Source organism: Urocampus carinirostris, chromosome 12 (genome assembly GCF_059441175.1).
Source record: "Urocampus carinirostris isolate Australia breed hairy pipefish chromosome 12, RoL_Ucar_1.0, whole genome shotgun sequence".
Taxonomy (NCBI): Eukaryota; Metazoa; Chordata; class Actinopteri; order Syngnathiformes; family Syngnathidae; genus Urocampus; species Urocampus carinirostris.
The window spans coordinates 32,534,358-32,549,151 of NC_142360.1; the positions used below are offsets into that span (position 1 = coordinate 32,534,358).

General features: G+C 38.0%; 2 protein-coding genes across 3 annotated transcripts in view; both read left to right on the forward strand.

The window, feature by feature from the left end:
• LOC148355562 (GTPase IMAP family member 8-like) overlaps positions 1–14,794 on the forward strand; it is a 61,709-nt gene that overhangs the window by 8,879 nt on the left and 38,036 nt on the right. The window lies entirely within an intron of this gene.
• On the forward strand, positions 1,691–14,724 carry LOC148355563 (geranylgeranyl transferase type-2 subunit alpha-like). Its single transcript, XM_088350564.1, has 16 exons — positions 1,691–1,772; positions 2,036–2,073; positions 2,148–2,258; positions 3,314–3,438; positions 4,541–4,728; positions 6,070–6,309; positions 7,776–7,859; positions 8,839–8,921; positions 9,009–9,104; positions 10,358–10,463; positions 11,184–11,235; positions 11,331–11,419; positions 13,676–13,764; positions 13,865–13,981; positions 14,066–14,179; positions 14,301–14,724. The coding sequence occupies exons 2-16, from the start codon at positions 2,071–2,073 to the stop codon at positions 14,418–14,420; spliced, it is 1,617 nt and encodes a 538-aa protein (XP_088206690.1). The 5' UTR covers positions 1,691–1,772; positions 2,036–2,070; the 3' UTR covers positions 14,421–14,724.

Here is a 14,794-nt window from a genome sequence, read left to right on the forward strand (position 1 = left end):
CCTGAAATGCCATTTTTATTTTATTTTTTTTACATTTCCTTTCTGTGGGGTAGCCTTTGGGTTTATTGTTTGGACTTTCAATATGTTTTCCTACAATAGGAGGCTCAAGACATATTATTTTTGTTATTTTTTTAAAAATGCATTTGAATTGATTTTTTTTTTCATTTAGTTTCATTATTTTGAGTTCAAACCTTTTAGTACAGTTCCACCGTAAAAGGTTTGAAATCAAAATAATCAATGATTCAAAAAAATGTCTTGGGCCTCCTATTCATAGTATTATCAAAGGTCCCTGCAGAGCCAATGTCCTCAGGCAGGCAGGTTCCGTTTTTTTTCCTTTTTTGCAATGATCTTTACTCTAGAAATTGGTTTCCTGTAGATTTTGGGTGAATTATAATCATCCCTTCCAGACAAACTTCTTGAGAAGTAAAAACGTTTAAAGTTAAGTGGATTTGATTGCACTGGAAATTATTTGAAGAAAATATACAGAGCTGATTTTCTCTATATTTGAGTTGAATCATGTATTCAAACTAATGTTTGATTTGGACAATACTTGGACTGTCCTTAACGTCGTCTCATTTTCAGTAAACATAACATCTCGCTATCACCTTAAATTCCACGAGATGGCACTAAATATCTGGTTTTATATTTGAAGTGAGCTCTTGAACCAAGCTATTACTGAAATGGTGAATACTGCATATCCTTCCAAAATATCTTTCCATACTTATGTGTCACTTGTTTTCGGCATTTAAATGCTTCTGTTGGGTGATATTATTGGCAAGTATATTATTTTCCATTGCTATGCAGACGACACTCAAATGTATCTGCCAATTGAGGAAACTGCTTCATTAAATTGTGGAAATTTGCAGGCCTGTATCACTGAGATAACAAAGATGGACATCACTTAATTTATTGTGCCTCAACCCTGAAAAAAATAAAATCTATTGGTCCAGCTCAATGTTGTGACTTGTTCTCAAACACTGTTCTGAACCTTGATAAATTTAATAACAGCCATGAAAAATAATATTAGACCCAAATCTGTCGATTCAGTTACAAGTTAAGAACATTCCTAGAACAGCCCTCTCCCATTCTTTCAACATTGTAAAAATGAATTATATACGGTCCCAGTCAGATGCTAAGATTATAATTCATACGTGTGTTAGCTCCTGTCTCGATTACTTTAATGTACCACTCTCCAGTCTCGCGATGTTAAACATCAAAAAATTGCAGCTAGTAAAAAGAAATGCTGTTGCAAAACTAGGACAAGAAAGTTTGACCATATTACCGTTTTTTTCTGAACTGGATGGTTCTTTACTAAATTACTCACTGGGTAGCAATGCAAGACGTTACGTTTGGCGTAAAAGCAGCACAGCTCATCAACCTCAACACACCATCCCCACAGTCAAACATGGTGGTGGCAGCATCATTATCTCTTTGTTTTCCTTATATCCTCACTGTAAAATGTGGACAAAAATGGTGTAAGATATAAGACAGCCTCTAAGGGCATGGAGCCGTGGAGGTTGACAGGTAGGTTACTTTAACGTTGATAATGAAAGAGTTGTGTTTTAATCCCAGTTTTTATGTACAGTACATCATATTCAGTAAGTACACTGCATTGTTTTGACATCTGGTTTATTCCCTCCGCTAGATGGCAGTAAAAACACTTGAAAGGCGTGTCGGTGACGTCATTTAAAGGAGACGGAAGTAAACGCGGATGACTGTCATGAACCAATTTTCCATTTAAAATTGCCTTTAGACAGCACGGTGAAAACAAGGTGCGTGTTTTTCGGGATTATTTACCTTTATGTCTCTCTTTGTATTTCATGCAAACAGCTTTGAGTAGAAGTGTATTTGTTGTTGTTTTATTACGAATGGAGCTTATTGGGATGCTTTTAAAAATTGATCAAGTGTGCACGGACCTCATTATTTTCCTATGTTACTTCATACTTCATATATGTTTTTTTTATGAATTAAACAGGGGTCTCGTTAAATATCTCTCTCTTTTTTGTTGTGTCCTGCTAAATATGTGATTTTACAGTTTTTCAGGATAATATCTTTCCCAAACAGTATAACATGGTGAGTGATGGATTTCTGCCTGTTTGTCACTATATCATATTTGCATATGACGTACAATTTTTAATTTTTGACAGCACGGGCGAGTGAAAATAAAGTCAACCGCCCAACAGGAAGAGGAGAAAAGAAAGGAACGGGAGAAGAAATTGAAGATATACACAGCAGCGCGAGATGCGTGTTTTTCAAAGGTGCTTTTTGACAAAAGAATTTGAGTTATTGAGGATTTACACAGTATTTTATTAGATATTCGTTCGTCCACAGCAGCCCTATCGTGTTGAATGTATCTACTTTCAGGGTGATTTACTGCAAACATATTTTCCTTATAAATTTTTCATAGAGCTTTCAACCTCAATAACGAGAATGAAAACCCAAACGTTTGTATTGTGTAACTTCTGATAGGAACTGTAGCTTCTTGGGCGTGATGCACTTAAAATATTATTATTTGTAATCTTATAATGCCTATTTAAAATAATGTTCTGTATTTTGGATTGACATTTGTTGCAGGCCTAAATAAATTTTAACCACTGTGTAAACGGCGTTCATAACTCTATTAGGCTTTTGTGAACATCCCAGAAACGCACATCTCACCCTTCACTTCTTACACTGAGTAAATGTAACTTTTAATTTGCAAAATGTGGAATTAATATGAACTTTTTAGTTTACAGTCAAGTCAAGTCACATTTATTGATATAGCCCTCAATCACAAAAATGTCCCTAAGGACTGCACAGGATTACAATTACAAAATTGCACAATTACCTGATCTTAAACCAGCATGCGGGCAAGGAACAACTCAAAACCCTCAGTGTGAGGAGAAAAGAGAAACCTTGAGAAAGGACCTCACATGTGGTAATCCCCCTTCCAGGATTGACCAGGGTGAATCACCATTAGCATTACTGTACACAGAATAGTAAAAACTAGGTAAGATGTTGAAAATGTCCGGAAAGACCATGACACCGACGCAGCTTCCCATCTCTGCCAGCTCGTAAATGCAGGGGTTGACATGCTTCAGGTCAGACGCTGGTCGGCTGAGTCATCTCAAATCATCTTTCTCCATGCACCAAGAGGCTCTGTTCGTAAACTTATTCTGAGCAGATAAAACTAAACTGTGTTTACTTTTTAATTTTCAAACTGCTTACCTTTTCCCGGTACTGTTTTACCAATAGTCACAAATTAATTCACCCATCAAAGTGACCCGCAATAAGTAGTGAGGGAACACTAATTGCTAAAATGTATATGTGACAGAGGAAGGAAGGTATTTGTGATGAAGAGGCCCTACACCTGACCCAGCAGCTGCTATCATCGAACCCTGATTTTGCAACCCTTTGGAATTATAGAAGAGAGATCCTCATGCACCAAGAGGCGGTCAAGTAAGCTTGTCTAGACTTCTGAAATTGTTTTCATGTGTTCGAAGCAGTGTCTGAAATAACGTCTGCCCAGACGCCCGAGGCGTGCATCTTTTACGTCGGGCATACAACTTACAAAACGTCTCTGCCTGGGTGGCCGACAACTTTTTAAATTTGTTTTACAAACAAAACGTTTTATTCCGATTTCGAAATCTTTATGCGTTTTGGAAATTTCGGAATTTCGGTTCGTTTGGCAATTTGTATACTCTGCAGCCAATCAGAATCCTGCATCGAATAACTTCTTGCTTCCGGACTTTCCCCAGCGTTATAAGCTCACCCATTTGCATATCATTTTCCAAAGTAGACGAACATAGAACACAAGAAAAATGGATAAGTGGTTAGGAATTGTTAAGATTTGTCAATTTGATAGTGCTCTTACTCGTGGTATTGCGGTAAGACATTTTCCATTGTGTGACGTCATTACGCACGCACCATTTTTCGTTTTGCTAATTGTTGATTGCCATGTTGTATTGAATGGAGCCGTGTTCTTGTTTGCTTGCTGTTGAGGAAAAAATATGCTTAAAGGCTGAACCACAATGTCCTGCTTTTCTTCTCACGCATGAGGAAAATGTACACTCTGACATATCCTTACCAGGAATCAAGCTAAAACCTCAGCCCCAGAAGAAAGATTGAAAAGAAGCGAACAAAATTTATGACGCTAAAAAACGTAAACGTACATTAAAAGCATCGTGAAAAGAGGAGTTCACAGGGTTTTTAGCAGACCAGGCAACGCGAACATTGCATGAATGAAGATGAGTAAATACAGGTGATGGCATATGGAAACCAGCGATCTCCTATATGCAATGAATGTTCTAAGTATTTTTATAATAAACTTAATTTTAAAGAGTTTTTCTGTTGTATATTCAGAATATCAATCCCTAATACTTTGCAACAATGGGTTTATTTGCGATTAGGCGTCTTATTGTGTTTCAAGTTGTGAAAAATGGGGCAGGCAACTTTTCAGAGTTTTCTGCCCTGGTGTCCGGTAACTTTTTGTCATGAGTTTCAGACACTGTTTTGAAGTCATGGAAGGTGACTCAACAGGTTTAATATCATGTGATTTCAGAGATGAGATCGAAGTGCAAAAAATGTACCAAGTTGAGCTATCTTTTCTGGAGTCTTGCCTGAAAGTCAACCCAAAGTCATACGGCAGCTGGCACCATCGGAGCTGGGTCACGGAACGGGCGCCTGGAATGGATTGGGCCCGAGAGTTGAGCCTCTGTGACCGCTGCCTCAGCCTGGATGACCGCAACTGTGAGTATCGCTCTTTAAAAGAAAGATCATTCACACTTACAGGATTTTTCATAGTTGAAATTGAAGCAGAGGCGGTATCAATTTCATGATTTGGTAGTGATGGGAATTCGGCTGTTTTAGACGATTGGCTCGGATTACCAAAAAGAGTGAGCTCTTTCGGCTCCCAAACGGCTCTTCAGATGTTTGTTGTTCCTTTTAATCTGTATGTTATCAAGGATATTGTAACATAATGCATTAAAACAAATTAATAATTTTGGAAAAAAGATGTATAATATTACTATGTATTATAATGGCTATTCTTTTATCATGCTACAGTAAGATTTTAACTTTTAATAATTTATTATTTTTGTATTTTTTTATTGTAACTTTTATTCTAGGCAACTTTAAAGTCAAGCAACATGGAATCCCAGAAATACACATGACACAACAAAATGTTAATTAAAAATGTTTACTTTTCAGTGCCACAAAAATAAACTACAAAACAGATTAAAAGATTAAATATCTGAGATGTCTTGAAAAAAGAAAAACAAAATATACATAATATCAACAGATGTTGGTTGGTTGGTTAGTTGGATCCCTTAACTACGAGAGTCCTAGGGGAACTATTTCCTGTGGTGTGTCTTGGGCAAGTACATCCTGGTGGTGTCCATCCTTCTACAAGCCGAAACTAAATCATACAATACAAAACAGTTTTAACTTTTTGTATACTAAATTAGTTTAAAGTCAAACAACAATAAATCCATTAGAAGAAATAGTACTTGGCTATTATTCCTATTGAAAGTATTTATTTTTAAATTAATACATTTATTTTTACATTTTGTTTCGAAACAAGTGGATGAAATGATCCCTTTTATAAAGAAATAGACTATAAAACACATCTTGCGCAGGTAAATGCAACAAGTAAAAAAGGGATTGTGTATTTCAATCTATTTTCCTCATGTATTACTGAGGTATTAGATTTAAAACTTTCTATCGGCATTTACAAAAAAATCATTTAGATCAGTCAGCTGTTTTGTCTTCTTCCAACAAATGTGGCCCACTACCCAAAATGTTTGCCAAACCATGCTCCAAAGGATCAATTATTAATTCAAGAAAAGTCAATAAAAATAATAAACCAATAAAGAAACACTTTGAAAATGATCCTTGGGTCCGCACTCTAGTTAATGCCAGCAAGGAGGGCCTGGCTGGGCTTAATGGCTTACAGTACTACAGATAATTCCTCCTTTTTGTTGTTTTTTACCCAATACCTGCAGGAAAGTAGAAAAATCTGGCTAATTAATTAGGGTACCCTGCCTTTGGCCATCTGACACAGTTTTGGCCATGTCTCACTGTCTCCAACAGTTCACTGTTGGGATTACAGACGGATTGTGGTGAAGAAATCCGCCGTCCCAGCGAGAAAGGAGTTGGAGTTCACCGATCGTCTCATCAGCTCCAATTTCTCCAACTACTCCAGCTGGCATTATCGCAGTACCCTCCTACCTCTGCTCCATCCGCAGTCCAACTTGGGGTCCCCATTGGGGTCTTTGCCTTCCTCACTGCAGACACACTCCCATCGCGTATGTGAAGAGCAGCTGCTCAAAGGTAAATCGTCTGAAGACCGTCCAGATGGTATTAAATAGCTCCCACCCATAGGGGGCAGCCTGACTCCAAAATTGAAAGATGTGTCATGCAGCTATGTCTTGGACTATTGCAGGCAAAGAATATTGCTGACTTAAAAAAAAATCCACCTACACCGTTCTAAATGAGTAAGCACTGTACTTTATTAAAGTGGATTTATTCCACCGAAGACAAACGGTGCATGTCAAGAGAAAAAGTGACTGAGACTGTAATGCCTTACAGTAATTTCCCACTATTCGCACCATTGGAGCAGTGGGAATTGTGGAAAGCCCTTAGTAATTGACACCCCTTCCCTAAGTTTATAATTGACTGAACATTGCCGGTTCAAATTATTAAGACAAACTTTTTTCTTTAGAGTACCGCATGGGTCACAAAACAATGATTTCTAATGAAATTAAAACACTAACATTGGTCATTCAGAAAAGCAGTGGAAATCCATCCCTACATTCATTTTGTCCCAGTTGTAGTCTCAGGTCAGAAAACATTTTTATACAGGAAAACGTAAAACAGAAATGAATATTTCACCTCTGAGGAAATCCCAGCCATCTCCGGGCAGTGGGCAGGGGACACCCTGAACTGGTTGCCAGCCAATCGCAGGGCACACGGGGACAGACAACTCGCTCGCTCAGTCACACCTAGGGACAATTTGGACCAGCCAATTCACCTGTAATCCATGTCTTTGGAATGTGGGAGGAAACCCACCCAAACACGGGGAGAACATACAAACTCCGCACAGTAAGGCCGGTAGCTGGATTTGAACCCACGCAGGAGGTTCCCACGACCTCACAACTGTGCCGCACACGCGCTAACCACTGCGCAGCCGTGCTGCCCTCTTTGGCATGTTGCTCTCCCTAAAACAACATCAAACAGGCTCAGAGACCGTTTCTTCCCCAGGGCCTTAACCATCATTCCACAAGTGCGCAAAACTATGAAAATACATTTGTAGCAACTTATTTGGGAATTTTGGTTGCTGCTATGTTACTGCACTACCTTTCACTGCACTTCACTGATAATATGTGTATCATTTGCCCTCATGTTGGTTTTAGATGAGGGGATGGTGTCATAATAGTCTGTAATAATAGTTTGCAATAGTCTTTGATCTGTGCAGCCCTTTGAGACTCTGTGATTAAGGGCTATACAAATAAACATGACTTGATTTAACTTGCGCTACTGTCACAATGCACTGTTCTTTCATTGCATCTGTAAAACACTACTTTGTGCAAATTTTGCCTATTTATCCCGTCAGTCTTTTCTTATTTTTCTCTTTAAAGTATTTATTAAATTTTTACCCTGGAGTGCCATGTCCAATATCGTTGCATACAAAGTTTCACAACGCTGATTAAATGAAAAAGTGATTGACACTTTGTTTAACTAAATTTAAATATTCTAATATTACTGGTCACTTTGACAGCGTCATTTTTTCTTCTCAGAATATGAGCTTGTGCAGAATGCTTTTTTCACCGACCCCAATGACCAAAGCGCTTGGTTCTACTACCGTTGGCTGCTTGGCAGAGGTATTACTTTTTGAGCATGCTAATTTGTATGAAAGTGCATATAATTGGATGTGTTTGGAAAGGTTTTAAAGAACGTGCTTGAAAAGTGGGCATGTACTTGTCAATATTTGAAGTATGCATGTCAGTTCGTTTGGATATGTTGCACCATTTTTTTTTTTATTTTTTTTTTGTGCATGAGTTCAACTCCCTTTGGGAATTGGAATGAAAAGGAAGCAAGGTTTGCTGCAGAATCCATCGTCTTAATACTATTTGTGTATGTTTTGTAATTTCAGTTGTGTGTTTAGGGTTGGGGTATAAATAAATTATATTAGCAATAAATTAATTTGATGACTTTGTCATTTTAAAAATGGACAGTTTTATGGTATGTTACTTTTTTGAAATGAAGGGTTGAAATGCAATGGTTATTTTTAAATGACTCGGACATGCTGCTAATTTTCAAGCTTTAGTTAGTCATTAGTCAATTAGCAGTCAAAGAAACGGTATGTTTTATTTAGCGCCTCCTAGTGGTAAAGAAAGCTTAACTTATTTAACAAACAATATGATTAAAAAGAAAACATGGAACTATGATATAAAAGTACACTTTTGAAAATACTCATAGGTCGAGAAGTTTGCCTTTATTATAAATAAGATGAGCCTCACCTAAAAGGAGCTGACATTATTGTCTGCCATGTTACTGCTAATGGTACCCAATAACCTAAGCAAGATACTATTTTTTTTTTTGCAGTGTACTGATTCAAAGTCTTGTCTAAATAATGTTCAAACGATGTATTTTTATTTTATACAGCTGTCTTAAATTTTCGTCAGGTGCAGATTTTTGATTGAAAGCAATTGTAATTGTCCCGATAAAGTGTGTGTGTGTGTGTGTATATAAATAATATATGTGTGTGTGTATATACACACACACAAAAAATAGCACATGTTCAGTATATTTAATTCTGATGGTCCCAACTTTACGCTTGCGTCTTTTTTTGTGAAACAGCTGAGCGTAAGGAGATGATAAGTTGTATATACATCAGCCGAGAAGAAGAGACTGTGGCGGTTGCCTTTTCAAGACCGGTTCTGGTGGGTTATTTATTTACTTACTTACCTAGTCATATGTATATTACAGTGTTGCACATTTTTGTTGTTGCCCCACATGCTTTCATGCAGGCGCTGCCCGGGGACCTGCTCCTGATGCTTGATGGGCAACCGCAACAAGTTGACTGGAGGAGCGTCCACCCAATATTCAAACACAGTCCCGTCTGGGTATCCTTTTGTTTCCAAGTTCTGATTTTCCTGGATCGATTTTCCCAACAATCCCATTAATATTCATGTTCGATATTCAACAACTCCTCATGTTAAAAAAAATCAAGGCTAGACTTGACTCCAAGCACTTGCGTCTTTTTGGCTACCTCAGAATCAAAGTGTGAGTTGGTTAAAGTGCGAATGCCTGTTGATAGGTGACTGATCCAATGTGTCTCCCGGCAGCCTGAAATGGCCTCCAGCTTAGCTGACCCTATTAAGACGATGGATACTACAGCAAGCTTTGCTTCCTTCTAGTTCTAATTCCCGCAAGAGCCCATTTTATCAGTTAACTAGTCGGGCCTAGATTAATTAACACTGATGAGATTGTCTGTGTCATGTGCCAAGATTGTTCACCCTGCCGCTTTCACAAAAGGACTTTTCCTTTTTTTTTCTTTAAAGTTTTCAGGAGCTACCAGCACAGAGCTCCTTAGTGTTTACTTAAAAAGGCAGACAACTGATGTCTTTTGGGAGTTATAACTTTTGTGTGGTGCAATTCTCTTCGTGATTTGTTTACAGGCCTGCTGCTAGGAAAAGCCTGGAAAATATAAGACCAAATACCCTTATCTGTTTCCCATTCTGTTTAAGCGGATTGGTTTCTTGGTAAGAAACCATTACTGCCTTAAGGACATTGGTTATAATTCTGCCAAATATGCCATGAGAGTGCTATTACCCACTGGTTGTTTACACATTGGATAGGGCATGATTGGTTGGTTTTATATTTGAGGATGCACTAAAGGCCTGCCATTTTTAGAGCAATAGACTACCATAGAGACTACTTCACGCCCCCATCAAAATAACGGCCATTGGCTGCAATGTTCTTCCAGCCTGTCCTCAGTCACTAGTGGTTAGAATGAATTGCACTTCAATAGGCCAGAACTGATGAGGATCAGTTCTGTGAAAAGTATCTTCCTCAGCCTACTAATAAGCAAATTGTCAGTGGGGCTGAATAATTGTCTTTGGAAGGACAGTGTAATGGAGAATACTTGAACCATTCAGAAGTTGTTGTGCGTCCCATTTGTGGCTTAAAAAAAAAAAAAAAAACCTTAAATCGGGTCACTCTCACTGTTAATGAGCAGACTCCGTATGCAGTCTCATGCAAAGAGGCTCAGGTCGCTTTTGCGCTCCTGTGATCAATTGGTTCCAGTTATCATTCTCACATTTTGAACTGAGTTTTTTTTTCCGTTCCTGCAAAACTTTTCTTAAGCACAACTCAGATATGCAATCTTCCTCCTGGGTCCATCAGTGACATCTCTGATGAACACAATCTAATGGTGCACTGGTCTGAAAAAAACATCCGTCGAGACTGCGCGCTGTACACTGGTGAAGCAATGATTGTATTCATCCATCTCTTTAGGACCAAATGATTAAAATGGACTAGCGCACGGAGAGTGTGTCACATTGTTAACCGAAGCTAAGGCTCTTCTATACTCGTAAAATAGGTGTAGTTGTGACCAGAAAGGAAAATTTAATTCAGGAGTTCAAATAAGAACTTGTGCTATTCTTTTCTATCAGAATCTTTTGTAATTTCAATTCCCATAACTCCTTTAAAAACATTTTACAGAGATGGAGGTGTGAAAAAAAATCATCTTTTTAAGTTGGTGCCAACATATAGTTAAGTGTTTGGAGGTTTTGAATGCTATACAATTTTTAAATTTGTCAAAAAATGGCTGATCTTGCTGTTTGTTATAAAGTGACACAAATGGTTACGATTCTGCAAACCAAAAATGCCTGTTATTCATATGTATTATTGTGTCAAAGGAGAAATAAGTGTTTTTTTTTCTCTTTTTATTTAGTTTGAATTAATAGTCTGCTTAAATTGCTTACCAACATTGTACCTACTAAAATGCACCACTGATTATTAAATGAGAAAATGCTAAACACTTAATTTGTTCACTTGAGATTTTGTTCAGTAGATGAGTTAAGTTTCTGCTAATCTGCTTTTATAGAAGACATAAAAAACTAAACCAAATAACCACCTGTTTTAGCCTACTCAAATTTAAGATCATTGCGAAACTTTCAAAACAAAGTTCCCTTCCTCAGGTCGAAGTGAGAGCTGGTGTCGGGATTCTGCCACTGATCAGGAGCTTTTCAGGTAATTATTTGTTTCATGATGAAAGTGCCACTTTCACCCCTCTAGAAATGGTTTTAGAATTTTTAAAGTGTTGTCTTGTCTTTTTTTCCCCACAGGAGTGAACTCTCTGTGGAAAAGAGTTCCGTTTTGCAGTCTGAGTTACAATCATGTAACCAGCTGCTAGAACTGGAGCCGCTCAATAAATGTAAATGCTTTTAAATGCCATTTTTTTGTGCACGTGTTTCATGGTGCTGCAATGTCTTACTTGCCATTTGGTACGGTTTCTCTCTTGGTGCTGTCCAGATCAAGAAATAATAGATAGTTTTTCAAAGCACCTTGTGGCAAGGATGCAGTTTACAATCTGAGGAACTTTCATCGTAAGGATGAATGTATCCTGACACATTTATAATAGTCCCGCGGTATTGAAGTAGAGGAGTTTTGAAGGAGACATGCAATTTTAGGTTCTGTATTTGATGTTTGTCTCCACTAGTAACCTTTTTTCTAGATTTATTTACTACGGCATAGTTATTGTATTTGCTGGGGTTAGTAAGAAAAAGCCTGGTCATGCAAAACTAAATACTCAACTACCTCTTTTATTTTGTTGTTTTGTAATTATTTTCTAGTAGAGTTTTTCATTATTTGTAGCAAATTTAACTTCTAAACAATTTGCCACCCATGTGTTTTTATTCATTATTTTCCCCCCACAATTTTTCAAATAAAAAATAACATATGTTGATGTATTTTTTGCATATTAAAATTTTCGGGTGTTTATATAATTCAGTGTTAAAATCCACAGCGTTAGTTGTTAAATTATAAATTACAAAGGGTGTCAGTTATTTGTAGCTTATCTCAGAACAGAAGCTGATTAATTGACAATTGACTTTTGGGGATTCAGTGATAGTTTCATACTGTGGCAGACTTAGCATTGATTTTTCTTTTTTCTGTCCAAGGCTGTGACTTTAGGACACACTCTGATTGATTCTTAACAAAGAGGTTCTGTAGCAATAATTTTGTCCCCAAAGTGTAATTAAAGTTCGATGTTGAAGTTGTCATCCTGCAAGTTCTCTAATCAGAATGGAAAACGTGTTTGTCCTCTTCCATCGTCCGAATATTGATCCTTTCACAGCAACTTAGAATCTTCCTTCAGCCAAATGACAGTCGAGAAATGCAGACTGCATTGAAAAAAGGATCTTATTGAATAAACTCCCCCTCTGCGGAGACATCTCTCTGGCAAATTAATTTTCACTATATCAAAGTCATACTTCTGCAAGTCCACATTTGGCTTCAGATATCAGAGGGCAGTTTTGTTGCAGATGGACTCAAAGCCTATGGTGCGGGCCACCCCCCAAAGAAGAGGGCAGAGTCCATCAGGTTTTCGTTATTGGTCCCCGGCCAACCACATCTGGCTTTTGGTTCATTTTGGAACTGGCAGTGGTTGCGTTCAATTGCTTGTGTGTATCTGAGTTTTTGTGTATTTTGTAGAGACCTTGGCTCAGGTTATATCATATCCTACACTGCACCTGGTTTCAATTCCACATGGTGTGCTTAAAAATTGTGACATTTGAAATGTAGAAATCAGAGTTACAAAATTGCCAAAGAAAATGACTTAAATTGACCTATTCACAGATAACAGATAAGGTGAGGTGTGTAGTTTGAGGTGATGTTGAAAGTAGAATATTTTCTCTATTATGTGTTAACAATGCCCAACTTAGTTCAAAGAGCTCTTGTGTCTTTTTTCCCACCTAGCTTATCTGTTTTAATCGTTGTTTTAGCAAATGCGGTCGGGGGACAAGGGGGAGACTGGTCACATGCTTGTCACCGTGTTTAATTTTTGTTTGTTAGTGTAGCACGACAATGGTTGAAGTAGGAATAGGCCTGTTTCCGGTACAGTCATAACACCAATGCAACCCCCCAAAAGGATGCAAAGCATAAGTGCATTAATTTCCCTTAGCAGTTTGCTATAAACATGGTACCATTCTTGAAAGTCACTGTTGGCTCTCCTGTTTAGCCACAAACATTTAAAAAAATAGTCACACCAGTGTTACCAGTAAAAAGATTACCTTAAAGGTGGCCGCAATTTGAAATGTTCTACTTGCTGATGCCATTTTTCTTGCTGAAATCAGCAAAGGCAGCCTCTGTCAAGCTACTTGTGGGGTGCGTGCAAGTACATGTCTATCTTGGATGCACCTGAATAAACCCTTTTTTCATCTTTTGGGGGATTTGGGTTGGAATTTGTGTTTGAAACCGTCCTTTTCTTACTTTCACCATTTTCATCAGCACGCCCATAAAATCACTGTCCTTGACAAAAGCTTTTTTATTATTATTTGGACCTAGAGTAAGGATAAAAAAACAATCATTTTATAGTATTGTAATTGGTACTTCTTATCATTTTAGTCATTTGGTGTTGATTTTCAGACCCATCGAATACATATGGCTCAGTGTATTCTGTTTTTCCCTGCAGGGTGCTTGCTGACCATTATCCTTTTGATGAGGGCGCTAGACCCCCTCGGCTATGAAAAGGAGACGCTCAATCATTTCCAAACTCTCAAAGTAAGCGGTAGCATCTACAGCAATTTGATATATGTTCTGTTAACCGGCAATATATTCACACACTGCACGCTGAATTACCCACACCCCTCGGCCCCCTCAGGAAGTGGACTCCATGCGCTCGGCCTATTACAGCGACCTGTGCAGCAAATTTATGATCGAAAACACCATTTTGAAAATGGAGTATGCTGAAGTGCGCGTCTTCAGCGTCTCCGAAAAGGTTTGCGCGTAACAACTCTCGGCACTTTAGTCACTACGGGGGACGATCGCGCAATCAATTCTGGCTTCTTTCCACATCCAACAGAACCTGACCACCTTGTGCCATTTGGACCAGCTGCTCCTCATCACTCACATGAATCTGTCCTCTAACCAGCTGCGTCGTATTTCTGCTCAGTTCTCTATGTTGCAGTGCCTGGAGGTAAAAAATCAAACAACTTCGATATGTGTCCTGTCGGGGCAGTGCTCACTATTTACTTTGTTTTTTGTGTGTGTGATTTGCAATATGTCTCCTTCCACTTCATGAACCTCCACACTTGTAGGTGTTGGAAGCTGATAACAACGCCATAGATAATTTAGAAGGAGTCTACCGCCTACCCAAACTGGAGGAGGTCCTCTTGAAGGATAACAGTATCCTTCCTACTTCAGCATTTGCCACTTGAGAAAGTCGTAGTGCTCCATCACACAATTTTATTTTCAGGGGAGGGTAAAAGGAGCTTATCACGCCTGAGAGGAGGTAAATACTCACCTTTTAAAAGTAAAAATATTGCACTTTTATACCTATGACACACATGCAATTCGGCTATGATGTAAAGAGGTGCAGCAACTCATTGTTAGCCATCTTTTATTAATTGGTATATTTTTTAAAATTTTCATTAGAGGAACATTGTCAAATTTATCACCGACTACTTTTATAATTATCCAATCATTTATTTCACCTTTAGGATTACAATGTCTCAATAGTAGGTATTTGTCAGGGGAAAAATATTTTACATGGATATAAAATGTGTATTCTTTTCAATTGACAAATACATAG

Bases quoted from the DNA above. Each gene is read 5' to 3' on its own strand.
- LOC148355563 (XM_088350564.1), top strand. The intron at 11,236-11,330 runs GTAATTATTTGT...TTTTCCCCACAG, and splicing joins ACTGATCAGGAGCTTTTCAG to GAGTGAACTCTCTGTGGAAA. The intron at 14,180-14,300 runs GTAAAAAATCAA...CCACACTTGTAG, and splicing joins CTATGTTGCAGTGCCTGGAG to GTGTTGGAAGCTGATAACAA.